This window comes from Pan paniscus, chromosome 1 (assembly GCF_029289425.2).
Source record: "Pan paniscus chromosome 1, NHGRI_mPanPan1-v2.0_pri, whole genome shotgun sequence".
Taxonomy (NCBI): Eukaryota; Metazoa; Chordata; class Mammalia; order Primates; family Hominidae; genus Pan; species Pan paniscus.
Window position 1 is genome coordinate 96,137,801 of NC_073249.2, and position 23,215 is coordinate 96,161,015.

At 53.1% G+C, this 23,215-nt stretch overlaps 1 protein-coding gene across 2 annotated transcripts; it reads right to left on the reverse strand.

Annotated features, from left to right (window-relative positions):
• Nucleotides 1–842: 842 nt before the first annotated feature.
• NPR1 (natriuretic peptide receptor 1) lies at nt 843–22,942 on the reverse strand. 2 transcript variants are annotated; one of them, XM_003817147.7, is made up of 22 exons: nt 14,965–22,941; nt 14,095–14,294; nt 13,505–13,618; nt 12,959–13,094; nt 12,196–12,287; nt 11,275–11,410; nt 10,962–11,046; nt 9,702–9,822; nt 8,907–8,981; nt 8,587–8,664; nt 8,037–8,141; nt 7,700–7,771; nt 7,431–7,587; nt 6,998–7,153; nt 6,567–6,735; nt 5,689–5,835; nt 5,477–5,600; nt 5,267–5,335; nt 4,808–4,982; nt 4,438–4,536; nt 1,638–1,729; nt 843–1,483 (listed from the first exon to the last, which is right to left on the reverse strand). In XM_003817147.7, exons 1-22 carry the CDS (start codon nt 15,683–15,685, stop codon nt 1,421–1,423), a joined length of 3,186 nt encoding a protein of 1,061 aa, XP_003817195.2. In that variant the 5' UTR covers nt 15,686–22,941; the 3' UTR covers nt 843–1,420. The 2 variants fall into 2 exon arrangements, with proteins under 2 accessions (XP_003817195.2, XP_034791761.1); XM_034935870.3 differs by lacking the exon at nt 8,587–8,664 and having other exon boundaries at nt 14,965–22,942.
• Nucleotides 22,943–23,215: the final 273 nt, after the last annotated feature.

Sequence of the window (23,215 nt, forward strand, 5' to 3'; positions counted from 1 at the left end):
TTTTTTTGGTTTTTTTTTTTTTGAGACAGAGTCTCCCTCTGTTGCCCAGGCTGGAGTGCAGTGGCGCCATCTCGGCTCACTGCAACCTCCGCCTCCTGGGTTCAAGAGATTCTCGGCCGGGTGTGGTGGTTTACGCCTGTAATCCCAGCACTTTGGGAGGCCGAGGCGGGCGGATCATGAGGTTGGGAGATCGAGACCATCCTGGCTAACATGGTGAAACCCCGTCTCTACTAAAAATACAAAAAATTAGCCGGGCGAGGTGGCGGGCGCCTGTCCCAGCTACTCGGGAGGCTGAGGCAGGAGAATGGGGTGAACCTGGGAGGCAGAGCTTGCAGTGAGCCGAGATGGCACCACTGCACTCCAGCCTGGGTGAAGGAGTGAGACTCCGTCTCAAAAAAAAAAAAAAAAGAGATTCTCCTGCCTCAGTCTCCTGAGTAGCTGGGATTACAGGCGCATGCCACCATACTCAGCTAATTTTTGTATTTTTAGTAGAGACTGGGTTTCACCATGTTGGCCAGGCTGGTTTTGAACTCTTGACCTCAGGTGATCCATCCACCTCAGCCTCCCAAAGTGCTGGGATTACAGGCATGAGCCCCTGTGCCCGGCCAATAATAATAATTCTTAAGGATGTAAATGGGTCCTTAAACCAGTTTCAGCACTGCTGGGCAATTCATAGGCTGTTACTACTCTCAGAGCCTGCATTCCCAGCTTAAGAATCGAGAGTCTTTTTTTTTACTTCTCCTTCTAGACCCTTGTAGAACAAGAAGTGAGTCTTATTTGAAGTAGAGAGTGGAGAACTGACTGTTTTCTGGCAACCCTCTCTCCCTCAAGAAGAGACAGTGTCACTGGAATAAAGATTTTAATTGTCTTTGCTCATGGTAGAAGCAAGGCATACAGGCCCCCAACCCTTCTGCGCCACCCCTCTTCTCCCCTGTGCACTGTGTCTACTGCTGGGTGGAGGGGGTCGGGGGAGCAGGTATTGTGGGCCAGGCCCAGATGTGGGCTCCCCTGCCCTCTCTTCACCTAGTCTCTTTTCATGTTCCTCTTCAGGTGACTCTTTCTCCTCCCAGTAAGTCACAGGGTAGCAAGGCTGAGGGAGGAGAGCATGGGGAGGGGAGGGGATCAGGAATCCACAGCCCAGCCCGGCCTGAGTCCAGGTGGAGAGCAGGTGCGTGTGCCTGTGTGAGTGTCCCTGTGCATGGCCGTGGGCTTGGCTCAGCCTGTAAGCTCTGAGATCCCCCCATGCCAGTCCCCTCTCAGAGGTCCTATCTAGTGTCTTCACTGGGGTCAGCACACCTGAGCTATTCAAACTACTTCCATCCTTTGGCGATGGGGCTGCTGTGGGTGAGGCTGAGGCCTGGCACCTCTGTTGCTTCTGGCACAGGGTAGGGAGGTGTGGAGGGATAGGAGAGGAGGCAGGTCAGCCTCGGGTGCTACTCCCCCGCTCCCCAAGGAGCCAGTAGGTCCGAACCTTGCCTTTGCCCTGGAGGGAAAAAAGAGGATGGGCTGGGGAGTGGCACATGCCCTTTCCCCAGTCAGATGAGAGCCTTAGGGATGGGAGTGGCATTGGCTGCTTGAGAAGGGTAACTCCCTCTAGGACCCCAAAAGGTGGGGAGGGCAGAGGCTTCTCCCTCTACCTTCATTTCTACATCCCCTCGAAGCTCCAGCTCGAAACCACCAAACTCCTCCAGGACAGCCTTGGTCTCAGAAGACAAGTGGATCTTCAGGGCTGGGTAGGACAGGGGAGAAGGGAAGGTGAGCAATGTGAGAGAGGAGAGCAGGAAAGTAGAGGCAAAAGAGACCAGGGACTGTGGGGGTGGACAGGTGGGCAGGTACCCTCTCTCCCTCTTTTGGGCCAGGAAGCCCTCTAGCTCAGAGGGGCCCCACCCCCTGAACGTAGTGCGTGACCACATTAGCCTCTCATTTAGAACTCTGGAGCTGTGTAATCCAATACAGTAGCCACTAATCACATGTGCCTGTTTCAACTTAAATTAATTTAAACTAAATACAGTTAAAAATTCAGGCTGGGTGCTGTGGCTCACACCTGTAATCCCAGCACTTTGGGAGGCTGAGGCAGGAGGATCACTTGAGGCCAGGAGTTCGAGACCATCCTGGCCAATATGGGGAAACCCCGTCTCTACTAAAAATACAAAAATTAGCTGTGTGTGGTGGCACTCACCTGTAATTCCAGCTACTTGGGAGGCTGAGGCAGGAGAATTGCTTGAACCTGGGAGGCGGAGGTTGCAGTGAGCCGAGATTGCACCACTGCACTCCATCCAGGCTGGGCGACAGAGCGAGACTCTGTCTCCAAAAAAAAAAAAAAAAAAAAATCAGGGCCTCAGTTGCACCCGTCACATTTCCAGTGATAAGTAGCCATATGTGCCTAGAGGCTACTGTATTGGACAGCACAGAATACAGAACATTTTCATGACTATGGAACATCCTGTTGGACAGCACTCTCTGGAGTGTCACCCGGCTCTACACAGCATGGTGGTTAGGAGCTGGCACTTTGGATCCTGCACTGCCTCAGTATGAACCTCAGCTTGGATACTTGCTTAGGTATGTAAAATAAATTCTCTCTGCTTCATTTTCCTAATCTGTAAAATGCTGATAGTGTCAGTACCCATCTCAAAACCTTGTTGTGAGGATTAAATTTAACATCCATAAAGTATTCAAACAGAATGTGCTACCTAGGAAGCACTATGTAAATTGTTGCTTTCATGATTTCATGCTATACCCTCATTTTGTGGCCGAGGAACTGAGGCCCAGGGTGATCTGCCCAAGTGGCTGAGGAGGTCAGTGATGGAGTGGGGCCCAATATTGCCACACCCTCTTTTTGACCACTGTCTGAACTCATGTCCCTACTTCTGGGGTTTGCATCAGTCACAGTGGCCTTGTTGTGTTTAACAGTTTCTTTCTTTTCTTTCTTTCTCTCTTTTTTTTTTGAGACAGAGTCTCGCTCTGTTGCCCAGGGGTGCAATCTCGGCTCACTGCAACATCCACCTCCTGGGTTCAAGTGATTTTCATGTCTCAGCCTCCTGAGTAGCTGGGATTACGGGCACGTGCCACCACGCCCAGCTAATTTTTTGTATTTTTAGTAGAGACAGGAGGTTCACCATGTTGGCCAGGCTAGTCTCCAACTCCTGGCCTCAAGTGATCTGCCCACCTCGGCCTCCCAAAGTGCTGGGATTACAAGCACCCCCAGCACCCAGAATGTTGAACAATTTCTGGGAATGTGCTCCTTGAGGACTGGACCCTCAACAAGGGGCTGTACTCTGACAGCCCCCAAAATAGTGCCCAGGTTATATCTGCCCATCTAGATCCCTCTGGGCTCCCAGGACTGGCTCCCAAGCAGCCTTTCTTTCACCATAAGGTTTAGATGGGGTCCACATGAATTTCTCAGCTAACTCTGGATCTGGGCCATGTTACTATCCCAGGGCCTGGCACTCAGTAGTCACTCAATAAATGTTTACTGCATTGAATTGTGTCGAATACAGCAGAAGGATAGAAGATAAGCAGGAGGCAAGAGCAAGGGGCGGGTAGGAGCAAGAATTTATTAGGTGCCTGCTGGGTACCAGGGTTCGTGCTAGGCTTCTTGCAATCCTGAGATAGACATCATTTTACAGATAATCTGCTAAGGCTCGGAAAAGTTAAATGACAATTATGTGGTAGACATTTTTAATGGGTTTCTCACATAATTCCTGTGAGGTAGATTTTTTCCCTCTTTTTACAGATGAGGAAAACCATGGCTCAGAGAGGTATAGCAAACTGACACACAGCCAGCGGTGGAGCTGAGATTCACAGCCTCACTTATGCTGGCTCTGAAGCCATCTTTACCACATCAAAGGTGGAGCAGAGGGTCTTTTTTTTTTTTTTTTTGAGACAGAGTTTAACTCTTATTGCCCAAGCTGGGGTGCATGGCGTAATCTTGGCTCACCGCAACCTCTGCCTCCCGGGTTCAAGCAATTCTCCTGCCTCAGCCTCCCGAGTAGCTGGGATTACAGGAGCCTGCCATCACACCTGGCTAATTTTGTATTTTTAGTAGAGACGGGATTTCATCATGTTGGTCAGGCTGGTCTCGAACCCCCGACCTCAGGTGATCCGCCTGCCTCAGCTTCCCAAAGTGCCGGGATTACAGGTGTGAGTCACCATGCCCGGCCCACAGAGGGTCTTAAAATCGGATTCCTGCTGGGAACTCTCCAGCACTGGCCCGGAAATACTTTTACATCGTTTAACAAGAGGGGCAGCAGGAACCTGAGTCTCTGGTTACAGTCAAGTTGATGAGCCCAGGTTGAACTATTAATATTATGAGAAGGGGAACTTGGGAGGCGAAAGGGCTAGGAGCTGAAACGGGCTGTGCAGGCACAGGCTGCCCCAGGATGGCATTTCCCTCAGCCACCCTGCCCTCCCCATTCCCTCTAGGAGGGGGCGCTGTACCTTCCCCATTAGACTCCATTCTTGAGGCTGTGTTGACTGTATCCCCAAAGAGACAGTAACGGGGCATCTTCAGTCCCACCACTCCAGCACACACAGGTCCTGGGAGGAGCAAGGGAAGGAGCAGAGCCCATCAGCGAGTGAGGGAGGGAGGGGTGTTAAGGGAGGTAGGTGGACAATCCAAGAGAGGCAGGAGGCAGGATCTGAGGTCCCAACTCTGTGTGTGTGTGTGTGTGTGTGTGTGTGTGTGTGTGTGTGAGAGAGAGAGAGAGAGAGAGAGAGAGATGAAAGGGCGAGGGGCTGGGCCAGGGGACAAGTTTCCCTTGCGAAGCCTTGGCCTCTGGATACCCGCCTGCACCTTCAGTGGCCTTACCTGTGTGGATGCCAATGCGCAAGCGCAGCTGCTCCTGGGGCCGGTGGCGGATTCGGAAGGAGCGCACAGCATCCAGCAGTGCTAGGGCCATGCGGGCTACCTCGCAGGCGTGTAGCCGCCCGTTCCGCACAGGGAGCCCCGACACCACCATGTAGGCATCGCCAATTGTCTCCACCTGTGGGAGTGGCGAGGGGGTGCAGGACTTGACGGCTGCAACTGTGCGGCCGGCCACACCGTCACACCGGGTGCAGCGTCTGTCATTCTGTACCCTCATCTGTCTTTGCTCATCCCCCATCCCACATGGGTTCTCTGCCTGTTCCTGGGTCTCCCTGTGTCACTGTCTCTGCCCGTGTCCCCGATCTCCTCTCTTAAGACTCCACATCATTCTGCCTACCCCTCATCTTTTTCTGACCTTGTCCATGTCTGTCTGTCCCTTCCCATCCCCACTCCCACCCTCACCTTGTACACATCAAAGTTGTCTATGACAGCATCAAAGCAAGTGTACAGGTCATTGAGCAGGGTCACCACCTGGAAGGGAAGAGAAGCTAAGAGAGACAGGAAGTAGGGGCCCCCACCTGGGGTCAGGTGGGTAAAGCAGAACCAGAAGGCAGGTCTGGTGGGATCCAGATGCTGAGCTTGCCTGGCACCTGTGGCTGAACCCTGGCCTACCTGCATGGGTGTGCTCTCCGCCGACAGCGCTGTGAAACCCACAATGTCACTGAAGTAGATGGTAACGCTGTCAAAGGCTTCGGCCTGCACGGTCTCCCCACGCTTCAGCTGCTCAGCCACTGAGCTAAGGGGTCAGGGCAGGTGCAGGATCAGAGTGGGGGGTCGGGACAGGGGCTTTGTGTTGTGGGGGGTCCCCAGACTCAGGCACTCACTGAGGCAGGATCTGGTAGAGCAGGGCCTCGGCCTTGCGCTTCTCCTCCAGGTATGCCTGGGTCCGCTCCTCCACCAGTTCCTCCAGATTGTTCGCGTACTGCTCCATGCGGGACAGCAGGTTGTCCAGGATGTTGCTGCTGTTCTCCCTGGGGGCAGAGGGTGGCGGTGGGGGTGGTGAGAGAGGAGCAGCACAGCCTACCGTGAGGGCCCGCCCCTAGGCACTTCCCCCTCCAGGCTGCAGTGAGGTCTCTAGAGACGCTCAGGGTTGAGGGCATAGCAGGATACCGGGGAGCAGGGGAAAACAGAAGGAAGAAAGTTCAATTCCTTTCTGAGACCCCAAGGTCAAGTATGAAGCTTCAGACATATGGACATTTTGTTCATCTTTGTTGAACCCAGTGAGTTAGAAGGAGGTAAAGGAGGTGGAGAATGACAAGGGTCAATTGCGGACAAAGTGATGTCCACAGAAGGGTGTGTCTGGAGGAACTGGGCCTGGTGGGCACGCTGGGGAAGGGAAATCAAGGGCTGGGGCAGGAGCTCCCGTGGAGGGCCAAGAGCCTACAGGGCAGGAGGCGGGAGGCCCATCTACCCTACACACTGCTGAGAAGTCTAGAGGCCAGCAAGGCGAGTGGGCAGGAAGGGTGTGGGGTGTCGATGGTGGAGGGAAGGGGCATGAATGGCAGGGGACTGTGGGGACAGCTGAGTCATGCTGTACTTGCGAAGAGGGTCGTGAGGCTGTGCTGGGCTGGAGCTGACTATGTACAGGGAGGAGGTGAGTGGTCTCCCTCTGCCACTGCTGGGATAAGCCGGAGCCAGAAGCATTAGGTAAATGGTGGCTGTGGAGGAAGGGCCTGGGGGATCCATGACAAACACCAGGGACCTGTTAAACTTGCGCAACGTCAGGCGGATCTGCTGGAATGGTGGCCTCTCCTGTGGGTCCTCAGCCCAGCACCGCTGCATCAGCAGCCCCAACTCCTCCAGGTGACTCTGCAGGGCCAGGGAGGGCCGGAAGGGGGGCTGCTCACCCCGAGTCACCCGCTCGATGATCTCTGTATTGGGGGGTAGAGGAGCTGAGGGGTGGGGCTGGCCAAGGGCCTAGAGAGAGACTGGGGCAACCAGCTGAGATGGCAGGGGAAGTCCAAGACCAAGGCATGGGGGCGGGGGACTGGTCACTGGCAGCAATGGGTCAAAGGGTGGTGACTGAACCCCATTACAGAAGGAAGGTGTGGTGGTGCTGCCAGGGGACCCTCTCCCTGGGGCTGGGGTTCGTTGAGACTGTGGCTGGGTTTAAGGAAGGCGTGTTCCTCTCACCTTTGGGGCTCAGGTCCAAACCTTCCACGTGGAAGACCCCACTCCTCAGGGCAATCTCCTGAAGGATGATCCCAAAGCTGTATACGTCACCAGCCTGGGAGCCCCGCACAGGGGGTGAAGCCATTCGCAGGAGCTCAGGGGCTGTCCACAGCTTTTCTGTGGGTCAGAGGTCGGTAGTCACCGAGTGAGGGAGCCCAAAGCTAAGGGGTGAGGGGGAAACAAGGGTGTGGCCGAAACTGATCTGGATGCATCACAGAGTGTTAGAGCTAGAGGAGGCCTTAGAAACCACTCCGTCTGGCCTTCCCTTTTTCATGGGTGAATGAATTGAGGCTGGAGTCAGGACAAGCATGCCCAAGCCCATCAGAGGCCTTGCATCAGTCTCCCTACTGGGTGGTGCTGGGGGCAGGTGTTAGGTTCAAGAGTCAAGGCTCACTGGCATAAACGGTGTGTCCTTGCTCTGGGTCCAGGTCCCTGAAGCTCTCCAGCCCATAGTCGGTGATCTTGAGCACAAAGCGCCCATCTACCACGCAGTTGGATGACTTGAGGTTCCCATGGGAACAGATAGCCCCATTGTGTAGAAACAGCATGCCCTGGAAATGTGAGTGTGCAGAGGTATTGGCCAGGAGTGGGACCTACACCCATGGCCAGGAGAAGCATGCCTGGCCCCTCCCCTACACATCCAATAGGTGCTTAGGGGCATACCTTGACGATGTCATTGGTGAGTGAGTACCGGAACATCCAGTCTAGGGTGATGCTCTCATTCTCCAGAATGTCCTGCTGGGGCAATAAGAGTCAGACCAATCCCCTGCAGATCCCCCTGGGAGTTGGAGGAGGGTGCAGGGTCCTACTGATGTGAACTGGTAGAACAGGACAAAACTTTGGATTGACTCTAGTGCCACTGCCCTTCCCCAACTCCCATTTTTACAGATGGGGCCAGAAAGGTCAGAAAGAGGGCGAGGCATGCCTAGGGTCTTATGGCCAGTCAGGGGCAGAGCCAGGGCTAGAACCCAGGTTTCTTGACACCCCTTGTCCCCCTCACCTGCAGGCTCCCACGGGGACAGTACTCTGTGAGGATGCAGATATTGGGGGGGTCGGTGCAGGCTCCCACAAACCTGGTCAGGTGTTCATTCTGCACATCCCGCATCTGCAAGTGGGACCAGCATCAGGAGCTTGACAGAGACCTCGCTCCTCACCAAGCTGCTCACTAGCTTCAGGGACCCTCACTCTTCTTAACTCCTTATTCACTTTCTGCAACCATCACTAATATCTTCCCTGGTGATTCCCACCCATGTCCTTTAGCCCACCCTCCCCAGAATCTGCTCCTACTCCCTCTGCCTCCTAAGCCCTCTCTCCCCCAGGGACATCACATATGGCCCCTCAAGATTCCTCCAGGTTATCTCCAGTGGTCTCTTCTCCTAGCTTAGGATACCCCCACTCCCACCCACAAGATGAAGGTCCATCCCAGGGCTCCAGTCCCTGCCCCTTTCTTGGGGTACCCTGAGGTCCCTCCATAACTAGTTCTGTTGGCCAGTCTCCCTTGCATCCCCGAGGGCCCCTTCTCCATGCCACTGCCTCACTCCCCACATTACATGCTTCAGTTCAAACAGGACTTTTCGTGTCAGCTCAATGCGTTTACGGTTCACACGTTTCACAGCCACGAGGTTGCCCTGGGCATGGAATGGAGACTGTCACTGTGAAGAGCATGGTCCCATGTCCTGGGAATTCCAGCTGCTCCCGACAGCCCATCCCTGCCCTCAGGACCCTCACTTGTTCCCAATAGCCCACCCCCAGGGCCCCCATCTGCTGCTCCCCACCAGCTTACTCCTTCCCTTAGAACCCCCCACCAGTCCTCCATCAGAGTACACTCCTGCCCCAGTCCCAAGGCCCAGTGATCTTTCCCCAGGCCCACCTTATAATATGCTGTCTTGGCAAAGACTTGGAACTGGCCCTCTGTGGTTAGCAGGGAGCCGTAATTGGAGCCTCTCTGAAAGGAGGGAGAGCAGGAGGAATGGTCAGCCGGTGGGCCCAGTCTGCATCCTGATTGCTTGTGCTCTGGTCTTTATTTCCCTGCCTTATCCTGCCTTATCTTTGTGTCGCCCTTCCTTTTTGTTGTTGGGTTTTTTTTTGAGATGTAGTATCATTGTGTCATCCAGGCTGGAGTGCAGCGGTGCTATCCTAGGTCACTGCCGCCTCAGACTCCTGGGCTCAGATGATCCTTTCACCTCAGCCTCCAGAGTAGCTGGGACTACAGGTATGCGCCACCATGCCCTGCTAATCTTTGTATTCTTTGTAGAGACGATGTCTTGCTCTGTTGCCCAGGCTGGTCTTGAACTCCCAGGCACAAGCAATCCTCCTGCCTCGGTCTCCCAAAGTGCTGGGATTGCAGATGTGAGCCACTGTGCCTGGCCCACCCTGCTTTATGTTCCACATCATAAAATTTCCTCCTCATTTACTTTTTTTTTTTTAAAGTGTTTTCACAGGTACTATCTCCTCTGACCTTTAAAAGAGCCCTGTGAGGGAGGCTCTGCTGCTGTAATCATCATCTGAGACAGTCTCGGAGAGGGACTATGAGTCGCTCAAGGTCACACAGCAAGTGAAAGCAGAGCTGGGACTAGAATCCCGCTCCCTTCCCTATCCCTCAGGCACTGCCCCTTGTACCCACCTCTCCTTTATTGCCCCCCAACACAAACACCAGCGTTCTTACCCCGCTCAGGGTCAGCCGGCTGCCTGCACTCCGCAGGTGCCTCTCAAGGCTACTGGGCTCAACGTCCTCCCAGCGCACCCGCCACAGCTCCGAGGCCAGTTCCTTCTCCAGCTGCATCTTCCTGGGATACGAAGGCTGCATCTGAGCCTGTGGCTGAGCCGCTGACCCAGGGCAGGGTGCTCAGCAGCCCCTCCTCAGAGCCATGGGACCACACCATGCACTCAGAGATGGAGGGGGAATTCTATCCTCTGGACTGAGAATCAGGATGGCTGGGGGAAATTCTGCCTTACTGGGGACCTTGGGGGAATCACCTCAATGTCCTTACTTGGGAATGAGGCCGCAATATCTATTTCATTCTTAACTATTATAAGAATGAAAAGAAATAGTGTACATGAGGCCAGGCACAGTGGCTCATGCCTGTAATCCCAGCACTTTGGGAGGCCAAGGCGGGTGGATCATGAGGTCAAGAGATCGAGACCATCCTGGCCAACATGGTGAAACCCTGTCTCTACTAAAAATACAAAAATTAGCTGAGCGTGGTGGCATGTGCCTGTAGTCCCAGCTACATGGGAGGCTGAGGCAGGAGAATTGCTTGAAACTGGGAGGCGGAGGTTGCAGTGAGCCGAGATCATGCCACTGCACTCCAGTCTGGCAACAGAGCGAGACTCCGTCTCAAAAAAAAAAAAAAAAAAAAAAAAGAAAGAAAGAAATAGTGTACGTGGAAGTGCCTGGCACACATTATATGCTCAACCAGCAGTGATTTTTCTCCCCTCCCTCCTTGCTTTTGTATATCATTAACTCCTCCTGTACTTCATTTTAGCCTCCACTGGACGGCAGGAACAAGGCTCATTCAGCTCCCTTCTCCATTCTAGGTTGGGCACCTGGCACACACCAGGGCTCACCCTCCTCAACTAACATGGGCATGATTGCAAAGGTTCAGAAAGTTGCTTCCTATCTGGCCTGCAAGAGTAGCAAGGAAAACCAGTCCACGCCCCTGTGATGTCACCCATCAACTTCTCTGCTTCTTGGATCTTTCTGACTCTCCTTGGCCATTCCCAACCTTGTCTCCTCCCCTCGCCCTGCCATTCCCTTCTCTTTCTTTCTCCTCTGGCTTTTAAGCCTCCTTTCTTCCTCATCTCCCTTGGTTTTCCCCTGCTGCCCCTTCACCCCTGCCCTCTTCCCTCTGGGTCCCCACCACCTCCTCTGCTATTGGTTCTCTGGGTCCCCCAGCCTCACTCAACCCCCCACATCACAGCTCACCTGTATATGAAGAAGGAGACAATCAGAATGCCGAGCAAGGAGAGGCTGCCCACCAAAGCCAGCACCTCCAGGGTGGAAAGGTGATCTGCAGGAGAGAGTCCATATTGCAGCAAGACAGATTTGGGTTAGACAGCAGGAGGAAGAACTTTCTAATAGTCCATCGGTGAACTGGGATGATGGATGAAGGGAAGAAAAAGGCAGGAGTCATTCTCCAGAAAGCCCTCAGCATGGGACAGGAGCACCTACTCGACTGTGCTTAGGGGAAGGATGCAGCATCTCTGGGATGGAGGCCTGGAAGGCAAGGGGCAGTCACCTTGGTTGCATGCTGGGTCTTCGTTGTCAAAGCCACATTTGGGGATGTCAGGAGGAGGGTACCCCAGGGGCCAGTTCAGTTTGCGCCCCGACACAGCCACCAGCTCTTGGGAAGTCCCATTGTAGTTCAGTACAACCTAAGGGAGAGCAGGAGTGGTGGCTAGGCCAGGGCCTGCGGGGAAGGCATGCTGTGAGTGCAGCAGTCTCACCTCCCACCTACCCCAGCTCTGCTTCCAGAGCCTACATATATATCTGGGTTGTCACCTGCTTACCAAGTCCCCACTGCAACTGGACACAGGACCTCATACCACACACATATTACTCAAGTGGAAACACCTGAAAACTATCAAGGGGTTTATAAAGAAAACTCCATTTAGAACCCGATCTCTACACTCAGGGAGTTTATAATCTTGGTTGAAGTACCAACCAAGCATTGATTTTTCTCTACTTATTTTCTTGGTAGAAAACAGGAGAAGGTAATGTTCACCTTAGCCTACATTCGCAGGCCCAGTCCATGTGCCCGTCTTCCAGGAGGCCTTCTCTGGATGACCTGTCCCTTGTGGCCATTGGCCTCAGCGCCTTCCTGTCCTGCTCGCTTGCAGAGCTGTGTAATGTGCATCTTTCACGGCCCTGTCTCTGCTGCGAGGCGGTCCTGCCTGCCTCCCTTTGGAGCTCCCCGAGGGCAGGCTTGTGCTCCCTCCTCAGGCATGGGGCTCCCCAAGTGTGATGCCTGTGAGTCCCTATCATTCTGGTGGCTTCCCCAGACTGGAGCTGGGTCTGTTTTATCCAGGGCTCTTGTAAGTGTCCAGGCATGGTGGAATGGCTACAGGATAAACAGGTGCCCTGGCAGGGCTGTGGGGGAGAAGTAGGAGGGTGAGATGTCATTTGGAATTGGCACTGTCTTCTGGGTGCACAAACTTACCCTGAAGGCACCATTCTCGGGATCCATATCCCAGAGGGAGAAGTCTGTTTCCCGATCGCCACTGCTATCAATTTTCAGGTATCCTGTCACACCTGAGGACATAGGGGAAGATGACTATGTTTGAGAGAATAGAAGTTCAGGGTTGCCCCACTTCATCTCTTCATCCTCTAATCTTTTTTGCCTTGCCTTCCAAACATACATGTGTACAGAATGATAGTAAATGGTAAAACGGCCGGGCACTGTGGCTCATGCTTGTAATCCCAGCACTTTGGGAGGCTGAGGTGGGCAGATCACCCGATGTCAGGAGTTCAAGACCAGCCTGACCAACGTGGTGAAACCCTGTCTCTACTAAAAAAAAATACAAAAAATTAGCCAAGTGTTGGTGGAGGGCACCTGTAATCCCGGCTACTCAGGAGGCTGAGGCAGGAGAATTGCTTGAACCTGGGAGGCGGAGGTTGAAGTGAGCCGAGATTGCGCCACTGCACTCCAGTCTTGGGGACAGAGCGAGACTCCATCTCAAAAAAAAAAAAAAAAAAAAAAAGAAAAAGAAAAAGAAAGGTAAAAGAACTCAGTGCCCAGCAGGGATGATTGAGATTGGACACTTCGTAGGACTTCTGAGGGATGGGCCTGAAAAAAGCTGTGGAGGAAAAGGCTGGTGTGCATAGGTAACTGCTGCAGGACAATAGGCTTCTCATGGCTTGACACTGGGCACCTGGGATTCATCCCCCAAGGCAGCCCATTCCAGCCACCTCCAGGCCCTGACCTTGAAAGCTTCGGTTCCACATCCGCTGAGTGATGTTCTCCCCATCAGTGACAGTTCCCCCATGTGCCAGAGTCTCCGTCACTGCCTGGATATAGAGCAGGAGCCCGTCGTGGAAGGATGCTGGGATGGTGTTCACCTGTAGGGGCAAACAGAGGTCGGCTGGGGTGGGCATATGAAGGGCATGGAGGTGGGAGCTGTGGGGAAGGGAACAAGAGGCACAGGGATTTTGGAAGAGGATGGGAGAAAATAACACCCCTATATCACAGGGAGATTTTACTATTTAAACGATGCCTTTGGATTAGCATCACTTCCTGAATCCTGCTAGGTAGACAGGGCAGGATGTATCGTCTCCATATTACTGATGATGACCTGAGTTTCAGAGGCTGAACTTGCCAGTGTCCTCCTCCATCATCACGAGAAACATGGAACAATGGGAAGGGAGGGAAGGAAGGGGAGAACTGGGAATAGGGAAGGATGGAGGCTGGCAGAGGGTCATGGAGTGGGGGCTGGAGGTCCACGCTGGAGGGTCCCGGGACCCCTTCTTACCAGGCCATCCTCCATGGTGAAGTTGAACTGCTCATAGGCCAGGTGTTTTAACTGCTTCAGGAATTCCAAGTACTCGGGATTATCTGGGTCTTTATATGTAATGATTTTGGCAGCCTGAGAAAGGGGTCAGTGGAGAGCAGAGAGTTGAGAGCTGACTATTCCCTAGTACTGTGGGGCCCCAACAGTTGGGAGCCCACCTCCCAGAGCTGCGTCTCTGCTTAGCTCAAGGTCAAACTGGACCCTATGCCCTGCATGAAGTGATGCCCACTCCAAAGCAGGGGATCCAATGGGATGCCTTCTCCAAGTCCTGCCCAGGCTGTGGGACTTTATCCTCCTCCCGCCTCAAGCCCATTTTCTTATCTTTTTAGCCTGCTGGTGGCGAAGCGCCCCTGGGCAGTCTGCCCTTCATTGCCTAATTCCCAGTGAGCATCACCAACCTCTTTTCTGTTCTGTGAGTTACCAGGAGTGCATAAAGAAACAAACAGACAAAAACCTCTTTTCTGGAATTCTTTCAGACGCTGAGGGACACAGTGCCCAGAAATGATGTGCCACAAGCTGAGACAGCCTGGGCTTCAAACCTAGGTACTCACCTGAAAGGCCTGGCGGGCACTGACATCCTGCCCATCCCCTCTCTCCCAGGGCCTGCGGGGAGCAGGGCCCTGTCCACCTTGCAGGCTTTGCCCAAAGATATCCAGGTGGAAGAAAACGTAGTCCTCCCCACACAAGCCAGCTTCCAGGGCCAGGAGCATGAGGGTTCTGAAGGCATCAGGGGAGCTGCAGATGTAGATAACTGGAGAAAGACGGGGAGTCAGAGAGAGAAGCCTAGGTACTGCGGGAGAGACAGGAGTAGGAAAGCTAGGAACCCAAGGGAGGAAGTTTAGAGATAGGGTGCAGGAGAGACCCAGTGAGAGTTAAGTGGTAACTCCCGGCTCAGCCTAGGCCACAGCAGGAGAAAGACGAAGGGTGGAACGGGCGGGTGCGGGGCGGTGGGCGGGAGGAGGAAGGGGGAGGCGGAAGGGAGGAAGGAACGGGTAGGGAGAGGGGGATAGTGGAGCTGAAGGTGGAGAAGGATGGGGCCAGGAGGGAGAGAGGAGCGAGAGGGAGGGGGAGAAGAGAGGGGATGAGGCGCAATGAGAGGAGAGGATGAAAGAGGGGAGAAGGCTATAGGGAAGAGAGAAAATGTGGGAGGGAAAAAGGGACCGGAACCGAGCTGTGCTAGGGTGGGAGGGAATGAGTGGGGGTCGGGGAGGTGAGAGGATAGAGACGTGGTGGGGGTGGCGGAAGAAGAGAGGGAAATAGAAACTCAGCTGTAGAAAGGGCCGGGGAGCTGAAAGTAGAATGAAGAACGGCGAGGAGAAAGAAGAGTGCCCCCAGACTAGAGAGAAAGTCCCGATGCCTCCGGCAGGTCAGAGGGGAGGCCCTGCGGCTAAGCGGCGGGACGGGGTGTGCCAGCGTCTCACCTCGGCCTTTGCGCGGCATGGTCCGCAGCAGCCTGGTGTAGTGGCTGAGGTCGTCCTCGGCGAACTCCAGGTGGTCCACCGTAATATTGAGGCGGTCGCGGACCCGCATGAACAGCCCCTCCACGAGGAAGAAGCAGTGCTCTTCGTCACCCGGCCGGTAGGCGTAGAGCATGAGCGCTTGGCGCTCCCAGCCCAGCCGTCGGTGCAGCGCCGCCACGAAGTCCCCCAGCTTGGCGTAGCTGGGCCCCGCGCGGGTGGTCAGCGCATACTCGTCCTTGACACCGAAGCCCAGCGCCGGGGCGCCGGCGGTCAGCAGCGGGACCCGCCAGTGCGCGGTGAAGCGCCCCACTGGGGCGGCGGCGTACACGCAGCCGGGGCCCAGGAACACAGCGGGGTTGTGCTCCCACTTGAGGTCCACCGCGGCCAGGGGCGCTGCGGTGTCGGAGCAGACGCCCAGCGCGTTTTCGCTGCTGCCCAGCACCGTGCGGACCGTCCAGCCCGGCAGCAAGTCGGGGCGCGCCTTCACCTGGGCCAGGGCCAGCTCCACGGCGGGTCCCACGCGCGCCCACGACCACGGGTACGAGGTATTGGCCAGCGGCAGTACCACGGCTACCGTCAGGTTGTCCGCGTGGCTGCCCCGGAGCAGCAGCAGCAGCAGCGGCAGCAGCAGGAGCAGGAGCAGGCGCAGGCGGGAGCCAGCGGGGCGCCGGGGCCCCGGCATGGCCTCAGCGGGCACCGCAGCAGGCGAGCGCTCCTACCATGGCCTCCTCGGTCCCCTTGGGCTCAGCGGCCGGTCCCAGGCATCAGGCGCGTCCCTATGGGAAGGAGCAGGAGCGGGACGGGGACGCTCACCCCGGGGCTCGAGGCCCCCTGTAGCTGCGACGGTCTGGGCCGAGAGCGCAAGGGGCGCGACCGAGGGGGGCGCGCAGGGCGCCGCGGAGCAGGTGGGTGCCAGGAGAACGTCGGGCTGGAGAGGACCCGAGTGTGAACAACTGGGAGTGTGCGTGCGTGTTAGAGAGAGAGAGAAAGGGTGCGAGTGAGCGCTTCGTGAAGAAGGATGAGAGAGGGCGCGCGAGGGAGGAAAGAGGAGTGTGTGTTTGTAGCGTGCGTGAGCGCCTGCCCCAGGGAGTGTGCCAGAAGGGGCGTCCGGCCGGCCCAAGTCTCCGGCTATCCGGAGGGAACCGTGGAGGACCCGAGCCAAGCTCCGAACCCTCCCTCTCAGCCGCTTCCCCTCCCAGACTCAGTGACAGAAGAGCCAGTCCAGGATCTTTAACTCCTTCCTCCCCGCCGCCCAGCCCGCGCGCTTCCCCGTGGACCATCTTCCCCGGTCTCGGCCGCCCCACGCCTACCTCTTTGGAGGACAGGACCCTCTGAAGGTGCGCCCTCGCCGGGATGGAAAGGACGGCTGAACGGAGGGTGTGTGTGGAAGCAACCGGGGCCCACTTGCGCCCCACCTTTTCCCTCGCCTCCTACCTGGTCTCCTCGGGGGAAGAGGGAAAGGTGTGCTGGTTTGGGATCCTGGCAGGAAACTGAGTGAGTGCGTGGATGTGTGTGTTTGGGTGTGGGGTGGAAGGTGACGGGTTTCTGGAAAGTCCGTTAAAGTTGAAGGTGAGCCCAGAGTGCTTGTTACCCATTCCTTCTATGATCTCCCTCTCTTTCCCTCCCTGCCACCTTCCAGACTGTGCAGATTAGCTGTGAAAAATGATCTGGTGTCAGGGCGGAATTAAATCTTTAGCGCCCAAATTGTAGGAAGATGGGGAGAGTGGGTGGGTGTCTGGGAGGGAGGAGGTTCACACCTCAGGGACGCCCCAAGAAAATGACTGTTTTGTGTTGAGGGTTGTTAAAATGAAGGCTGTGGGAGATGACCACTGGAGGCGTAAATTGGGGAGTGGGTTTTGGAGCACTTGACAGCTGGGCCCCCGGTGCAGACTGCTGTGGAATCAGTGTGCCCTCTAATGGTCATCGGGGGTTATTGACGGCATTGCAGCGCCAACCTCTCCAACGCTGCGCCTAAGCAGGACATAAGATCACCAAACTTCAGGTCAGCAAACATTTCCAGAGAACCTTCGGTGCGTTAAGCACCCACTAGGTGCCGAGGGCATAAAGATGAATATATATAGTCCGTGCCTTTGAGGAGCTCCATTTGGGACAAATAACCGTAATGCAACATGCATTAAGCACTACAGGGGAGACATGGATAAATTGCTAAAGGACTCAGATGAGGGCTATTCATTCTGCTTGGATTGGGGCCAGAAAATCTCCAAAAAAGAAATAATTCAAGAGGATAGAAGGATGAGAAAGGTATTCTGTGTAGACAGAGCAGAATGTTGAAGTATATTTCCTATATATGGAATTTTAGGAGACTTGAATATTCTTATTATCTAGAGCAAATTGTGGTCGATAGGCCAACTTGAGATGGCAGGCATGCTTTGGCTTGCATTCTCTCTATGTATATTGTATTTAATTCCCCACACTTAAATATCATAAGATGGGGCCGGGCAAGGTGGCTCAAGCCTCTAATCCCAGCACTTTGGGAGGTCAGGGTGGGTGGATCATGAGGTCAGGAGTTCAAGATCAGCCTGACCAAGATGGTGAAACCCCGTCTCTACTAAAAATACAAAAATTAGCCAGACATGGTGGCGGCTGCCTGTAATCCCAGCTACTTGGGAGGCTGAGGTAGAGAATTCCTTGAATCCGGGAGACAGAGGTTGCAATGAGCCGAGATTGCACCACTGCACTCCAGCCTGGGCAACAGAGCAAGACTCTGTCTCAAAAAAAAAAAAAAAAAAAAAAAAAAAAAAGATGGTACATGAATATTTGGATTTCTGACTTTTTTTTTTTTCTTTCAAAGATGGAGGTCTCCCTATGTTGCCCAGGCTGGTCTTGAACTCCTAGGCTCAAGCGATCCTCCCGCATTGGCCTCCCAAAATTCCTGGATAACATGTGTGAGCCACCAGGCCCAACCTGGATTTCTGACTTTCCTTAAAATATTGGAAGAGCTGGCAATATATTGTCCTGCATCCCTCCATGAGCAATTAACCAGAGCAAGTATCCATTATCTCCTTGAAATGAGTCTAGTTCATTATGGTTCCTAGGCACCCTGCTTCACTCAGGTGCATTACCTGCCTGGCTGTAGTAGGAGTTTGTGTTTTCAGCCCTGATCTAGGATGTAAGGTGTGTGCATGTAGGATGACTGAGGAAGAGAGGCAGGGAAGAGGGCAGTGGAGGGAAGATTATGAAAGCTTTTGTGTGACAGGCATAATGTTCTTGTCCTGTAATGGAGATGGCGGATTCCAGAGATTGTAGAGGTAGACAGCAGATAGAGATGGGGAGATGTTTTGTAAGTAGAATCAGTTGAACTTTGGGAAGTGAGGACATTATACAAATAACAGATCTAGGTGATGTTGACCCCATTAGCTGAGAAGCTGAAGAAGGTTTTGGAAGGATGATACTTTTAGTTTATTGGATGTGAGGTGCCTATAGATAATCAAGTGGAAGTGTCTGATAGGCCTCGGACTAGTGGAGCTGGAGCTCAGAAGAAATGACTGGACTAGAAATATAGTTTAGTAATTGAGCTCCTTTCAATAATGGTGAACTAGCCCTAAAGCTACAGACAACTAAAAGTGTTGGATGAAATACTTTTTTAAAAATCAAAGAACTAGCTGGGCATGGTGTCTCATACCTGTAGTCCCAGCACTTTGGGAGGCGGAAGTGGGCTGATCACTTGAGGCCAGGAGTTCAAGACCAGTCTGGCCTTCATGATGAAACCCCGTCTCTACTAAAAATACAAAAATTAGCTGGGTGTAGGCCAGGTGCGGTGGCTCATGCCTGTAATCCTAGCACTTTGGGAGGCCGAGGCGGGTGGATCACCTTAGGTTGAGAATTCGAGACTAGCCTGACCAACACGGAGAAACCCTGTCTCTACTAAAAATACAAAAATTAGCCGGACATGGTGGCGCATGCCTGTAATCCCAGCTACTCAGGAGGCTGAGGCAGGAGAATCGCTTGAACCTGGGAGGCAGAGGTTGCGGTGAGCCAAGATCATGCCATTGCACTCCAGCCTGGGCAACAAGAGTGAAACTCTGTCTCAAAGAAAAAAAAAAATTAGCCGGGCTTGGTGGTGCATGCCTGTAATCCCAGGTACTAGGGAGGCTGAGGCACAAGAATCACTTGAACCCAGGAGGCAGAGGTTTCAGTGAGCCAAGATTGCGCACCTGCATTCCAGCCTGGACAGCAGAGCAAGACCCTGTTTCAAAAAACAATAAATAAATAAAAATAAAAATAAAAGAACCGGGCCGGGCGCAGTGGCTCAAGCCTGTAATCCCAGCATTTTGGGAGGCCGAGACGGGTGGATCACAAGGTCAGGAGATTGAGACCATCCTGGCTAACATGGTGAAACCCTGTCTCTACTAAAAATACAAAAAAATTAGCTGGGCACAGTGGCGGGCGCCTGTAGCCCCAGCTATTCAGGAGGCTGAGGCAGGAGAATGGCGTGAACCTGGGAGGCGGAGCTTGCAGTGAGCCGAGATCGCGCCACTGCACTCCAGCCTGGGTGACAGAGCAAGACTCCGTCTCTTCAAAAAAAAAAAAAATTAGCCAAGCGTGGTGGCAGGTGCCTGTAATCCCAGCTACTCGGGAGGCTGAGGCAGAATTGCTTGAACCCAAGGGGTGGAGGTTGCAGTGAGCCGAGATCGCACCACTGCACTCCAGCCTGGGCAACAAGAGTGAAACTCTGTCTCAAAAAAAAAAAAAAAAAAAATAGCCGGGCTTGGTGGTGCACACCTGTAATCCCAGCTACTCGGGAGGCTGAGGCACAAGAATCACTTGAACCCAGAAGCAGAGGTTGCAGTGAGCCGAGATCACGCCACTGCACTCCAGCCTGGGCAACAGAGCAAGACCCTGTCTCAAAATAAATAAATAAATAAATAAATAAATAAATAAATAATAATAAAAGAACTAATAAGATAGTGAGGCCAGGCACAGTCGCTCACGCCTATAGTCCTAGCACGTTGGGAGGCCAAGGCAGGTGGATCACCTAAGGTCAGGAGTTCGAGACCAGCCTGGCCAACGTGGCAAAACCCCGTATCTACTAAAAATACAAAAATTAGCCGGGCATGGTGGCAGGTACCTGTAATCCCAGCTACTTGGGAGGCGGAGGCAGAATTGCGTGAACCCAGGGGGCGGAGGTTGCAATGAGCTGAGATCGTACCATTTCACTCCATTTCGAGCAAAACTTCGTCTCAAAAAATAATAATAATTAAAAAAATAAGATAGTGAGAAATTATTGGTGTGACAGCATGAAAGTACAGGAAAGTAGAGAAGTAAGCCCAGCAGTAGGGCTGATTTTACCCTGGGGTCATTTGCTGATTCGGAATTAGTGGCAGAAAATAGGTTGTGTGGGGCCGGTGAAGTCCAGGCCGGGTGTGGTGGCTCACACCTGTAATCCCAGCACTTTAGGAGGCCAAGGCGGGAGGATGGCTTGAGCTTAGGAGTTTCAGACCAGCCTGGGCAACAGGGCGAGACCCCATTTCAATTTTTTTAAATTAAAAAAAAGAAAAAGGGCCAGGCACGGTCGCTCATGCCTGTAACCCCAGCACTTTGGGAGGCCGAGATGGATGGATCATGAGATCAGGAGTTCAAGTCCAGCCTGCACAAGATGGTGAGACCCCCATCTCTACTAAAAATACAAACATTAGCCAGGCGTGGTGGTGCATGCCTGTAAGCCCAGCTACTCGGGAGGCTGAGGCAGGAGAATCACTTGAACCCAGGAGGCAGAGGTTGTAGTGAGCCGAGATTGCGCCACTGCACTCCAGCCTGGGCAATAGGGGGAAACTCACTCTCAAAAAAAAAAAAAAAAAGGAGTCCAAATGTTCCCAAAGGTGATAACCTTGGTAAACCACCTTCGTGTTTTGGGCTAGGATCTCAAAAGGCTGCACTCCTAGGGGCAACCTGGGAGTAAAATAAATAGAAAATCTAAGGTCCTGCTTGGTGCCTCACATCTGTAATCCCAGAACTTTGGGAGGCTGAGGTGAGGATCACTAGAGCCCAGGAGTTGGAGACCAGCTTAGGCAACATAGTGAGACCTTATCTCTACCAAAAATTAAAAAATTAGTTGGGTGTGGTGACATATGCCTGTAGTCCGAGCTACTCTGGAGGTTGACACAGGAGGATCGCTTCAGCCCAAGAGGTTGAGGCTTCAGTGAGCTGTGTTTATGCCACTGAACTCCAGCCTGGGCAACAGGAGTGAGACCCTGTCTCAAAAATAATAATAATACAGACCCAAAATATTAAAAGACCAAAATTAAGAACCAAATGATAGATTTAATACTATGTTAGACTAAACTGAGGAGCAAGTAATAAATTGGAAGAAAGGACAGCAGAAACTACCTAAAATGAAGAATGGATAAAAAGGAATGAAAAGCATAAAAAGAGAGGGTAAAAGGCCTTTGCAGTGGCTCATGCCTGTAATCCCAGCACTTTGGGAGGCTGAGGTGGGTGGATCACCTGAGGTTGGGAGTTTGAAACTAGCCTGACCAACATGGAGAAACCCTGTCTCTACTAAAAATACAAAATTATCCAGGCATGATGGTGCATGCCTGTAATCCCAGCTACTCGGGAGGCTGAGGCAGGAGAATCACTTGGACCTGGGAGGCAGAGTTTGTGAGCCGAGATCACGCATTGCACTCCAGCCTGGGCAACAAGAGCGAAACTCTGTCTCAAAACAAAAAACAAAAAACAAACAAAAAACAAAGACTAGCCTTGACAACATATAAAGTACCCCATCTCTACAAAAATAAATAAATAAGTAAGCCCGGGGCCAAGGGAGGTGGCTCACACCTGTAATCCCAGCACTTTAGGAGACAGAGGCAGGAGGATCACCTGAGGTCAGGAGTTTGAGACCACTCTGGCCAACATGGTGAAACCCCATGTCTACTAAAAATACAAAAATTAGCTGGGCAGGGCCGGGCGTGGTGGCTCACGTCTGTAATCCCAGCACTTTGGGAGGCCGAGGCGGGCAGATCACGAGATCAAGAGATGGAGACCATCCTCACTAACACCGCGAAACCCCGTCTCTACTAAAAATACAAAAAAAAAAAAATTAGCCGGGCGTGGTGGTGGGCGCCTGTAGTCCCAGCTACTCGGGAGGCTGAGGCAGGAGAATCGCTTGAACCGGGGAGGCGGAGGTTGCAGTGAGCTGAAATAGCGCCACTGCACTGCAGCCTGGGAGACTCCATCTCAAAAAAATAAAATAAAATTAGCTCGGAGTGGTGTTGCCTGTGCCTTTGAGTAGTCCCAACTACTAGGGAGGCCGAAATGGGAGAGTCTCTTGAGGCCAGGAGGTTGAGGCTGCAGTGAGCTATGATGGTGCACCACTGCACTCCAGCCTGGGCAACAGAGTGAGACCCTGTGTGTAAATAAAATGAAATAATAGAAGAGAGGGTAAGAGACAAAGAGATTACTGGGGGAAAAGTCTAACCCGTCTTTATTTGGAGTTCAGGAAGGAGGGAAATAATAGGTAAAACTAATACTTGAAGAGATAATAGCTGATAAATTTAATAAATGGACGACAAACCTGAAGCCATTGATTCAAGAAGCTCAACAAACCTCAAGTAAGATTTTTTTTTTTTTTAAACGGAGTCTCCCTCTATCGCCCAGGCTGGGGTGCAGTGGCGCCATCTCAGCTCACTGCAACCTCCGCCTCCCGGATTTAAGAGATTCTCCTGCCTCAGCCTCCTGAGTAACTGGAATTACAGGCGCCCGCCAGCACGCCGGCTAATTTTTGTATTTTTAGTAGAGACGGAGTTTCACCATGTTGGCCAGGCTGATCTCGAACTCCTGACCTCGGGTGATCCACCCGTCTCGGCCTCCCACAGTGCTGGGTGGCCACAAGCCACCGCACTCGGTCCGCTTTTTGTTTGCTTGTTTTTTAAAAATTAATAATATTTATTTTAATCTGGTTGGTGGTTACGTGGACAGAATACGTTTAGACTTAAGATGTTTACGTTTTGCTGTAGTAAATTAAATATCGAAAAAGTACTTATGGAAGGGAGGTAGGTGAGGGATAAAAGTTTACAAGTTGGGTTCAGTGTATACTGCTCGGGTGATGAGTGCACCAAAATCTCACAAATCACCACTAAAGAATTTATGTAACCAAGCTGGGCGCTGTGGCTCACGCCGGTAATCCCAGCACTTTCGGAAGCTGAGGCGGGTGGAACACCTGTTTCCATGGACATGGAAAACCATGTTTTCC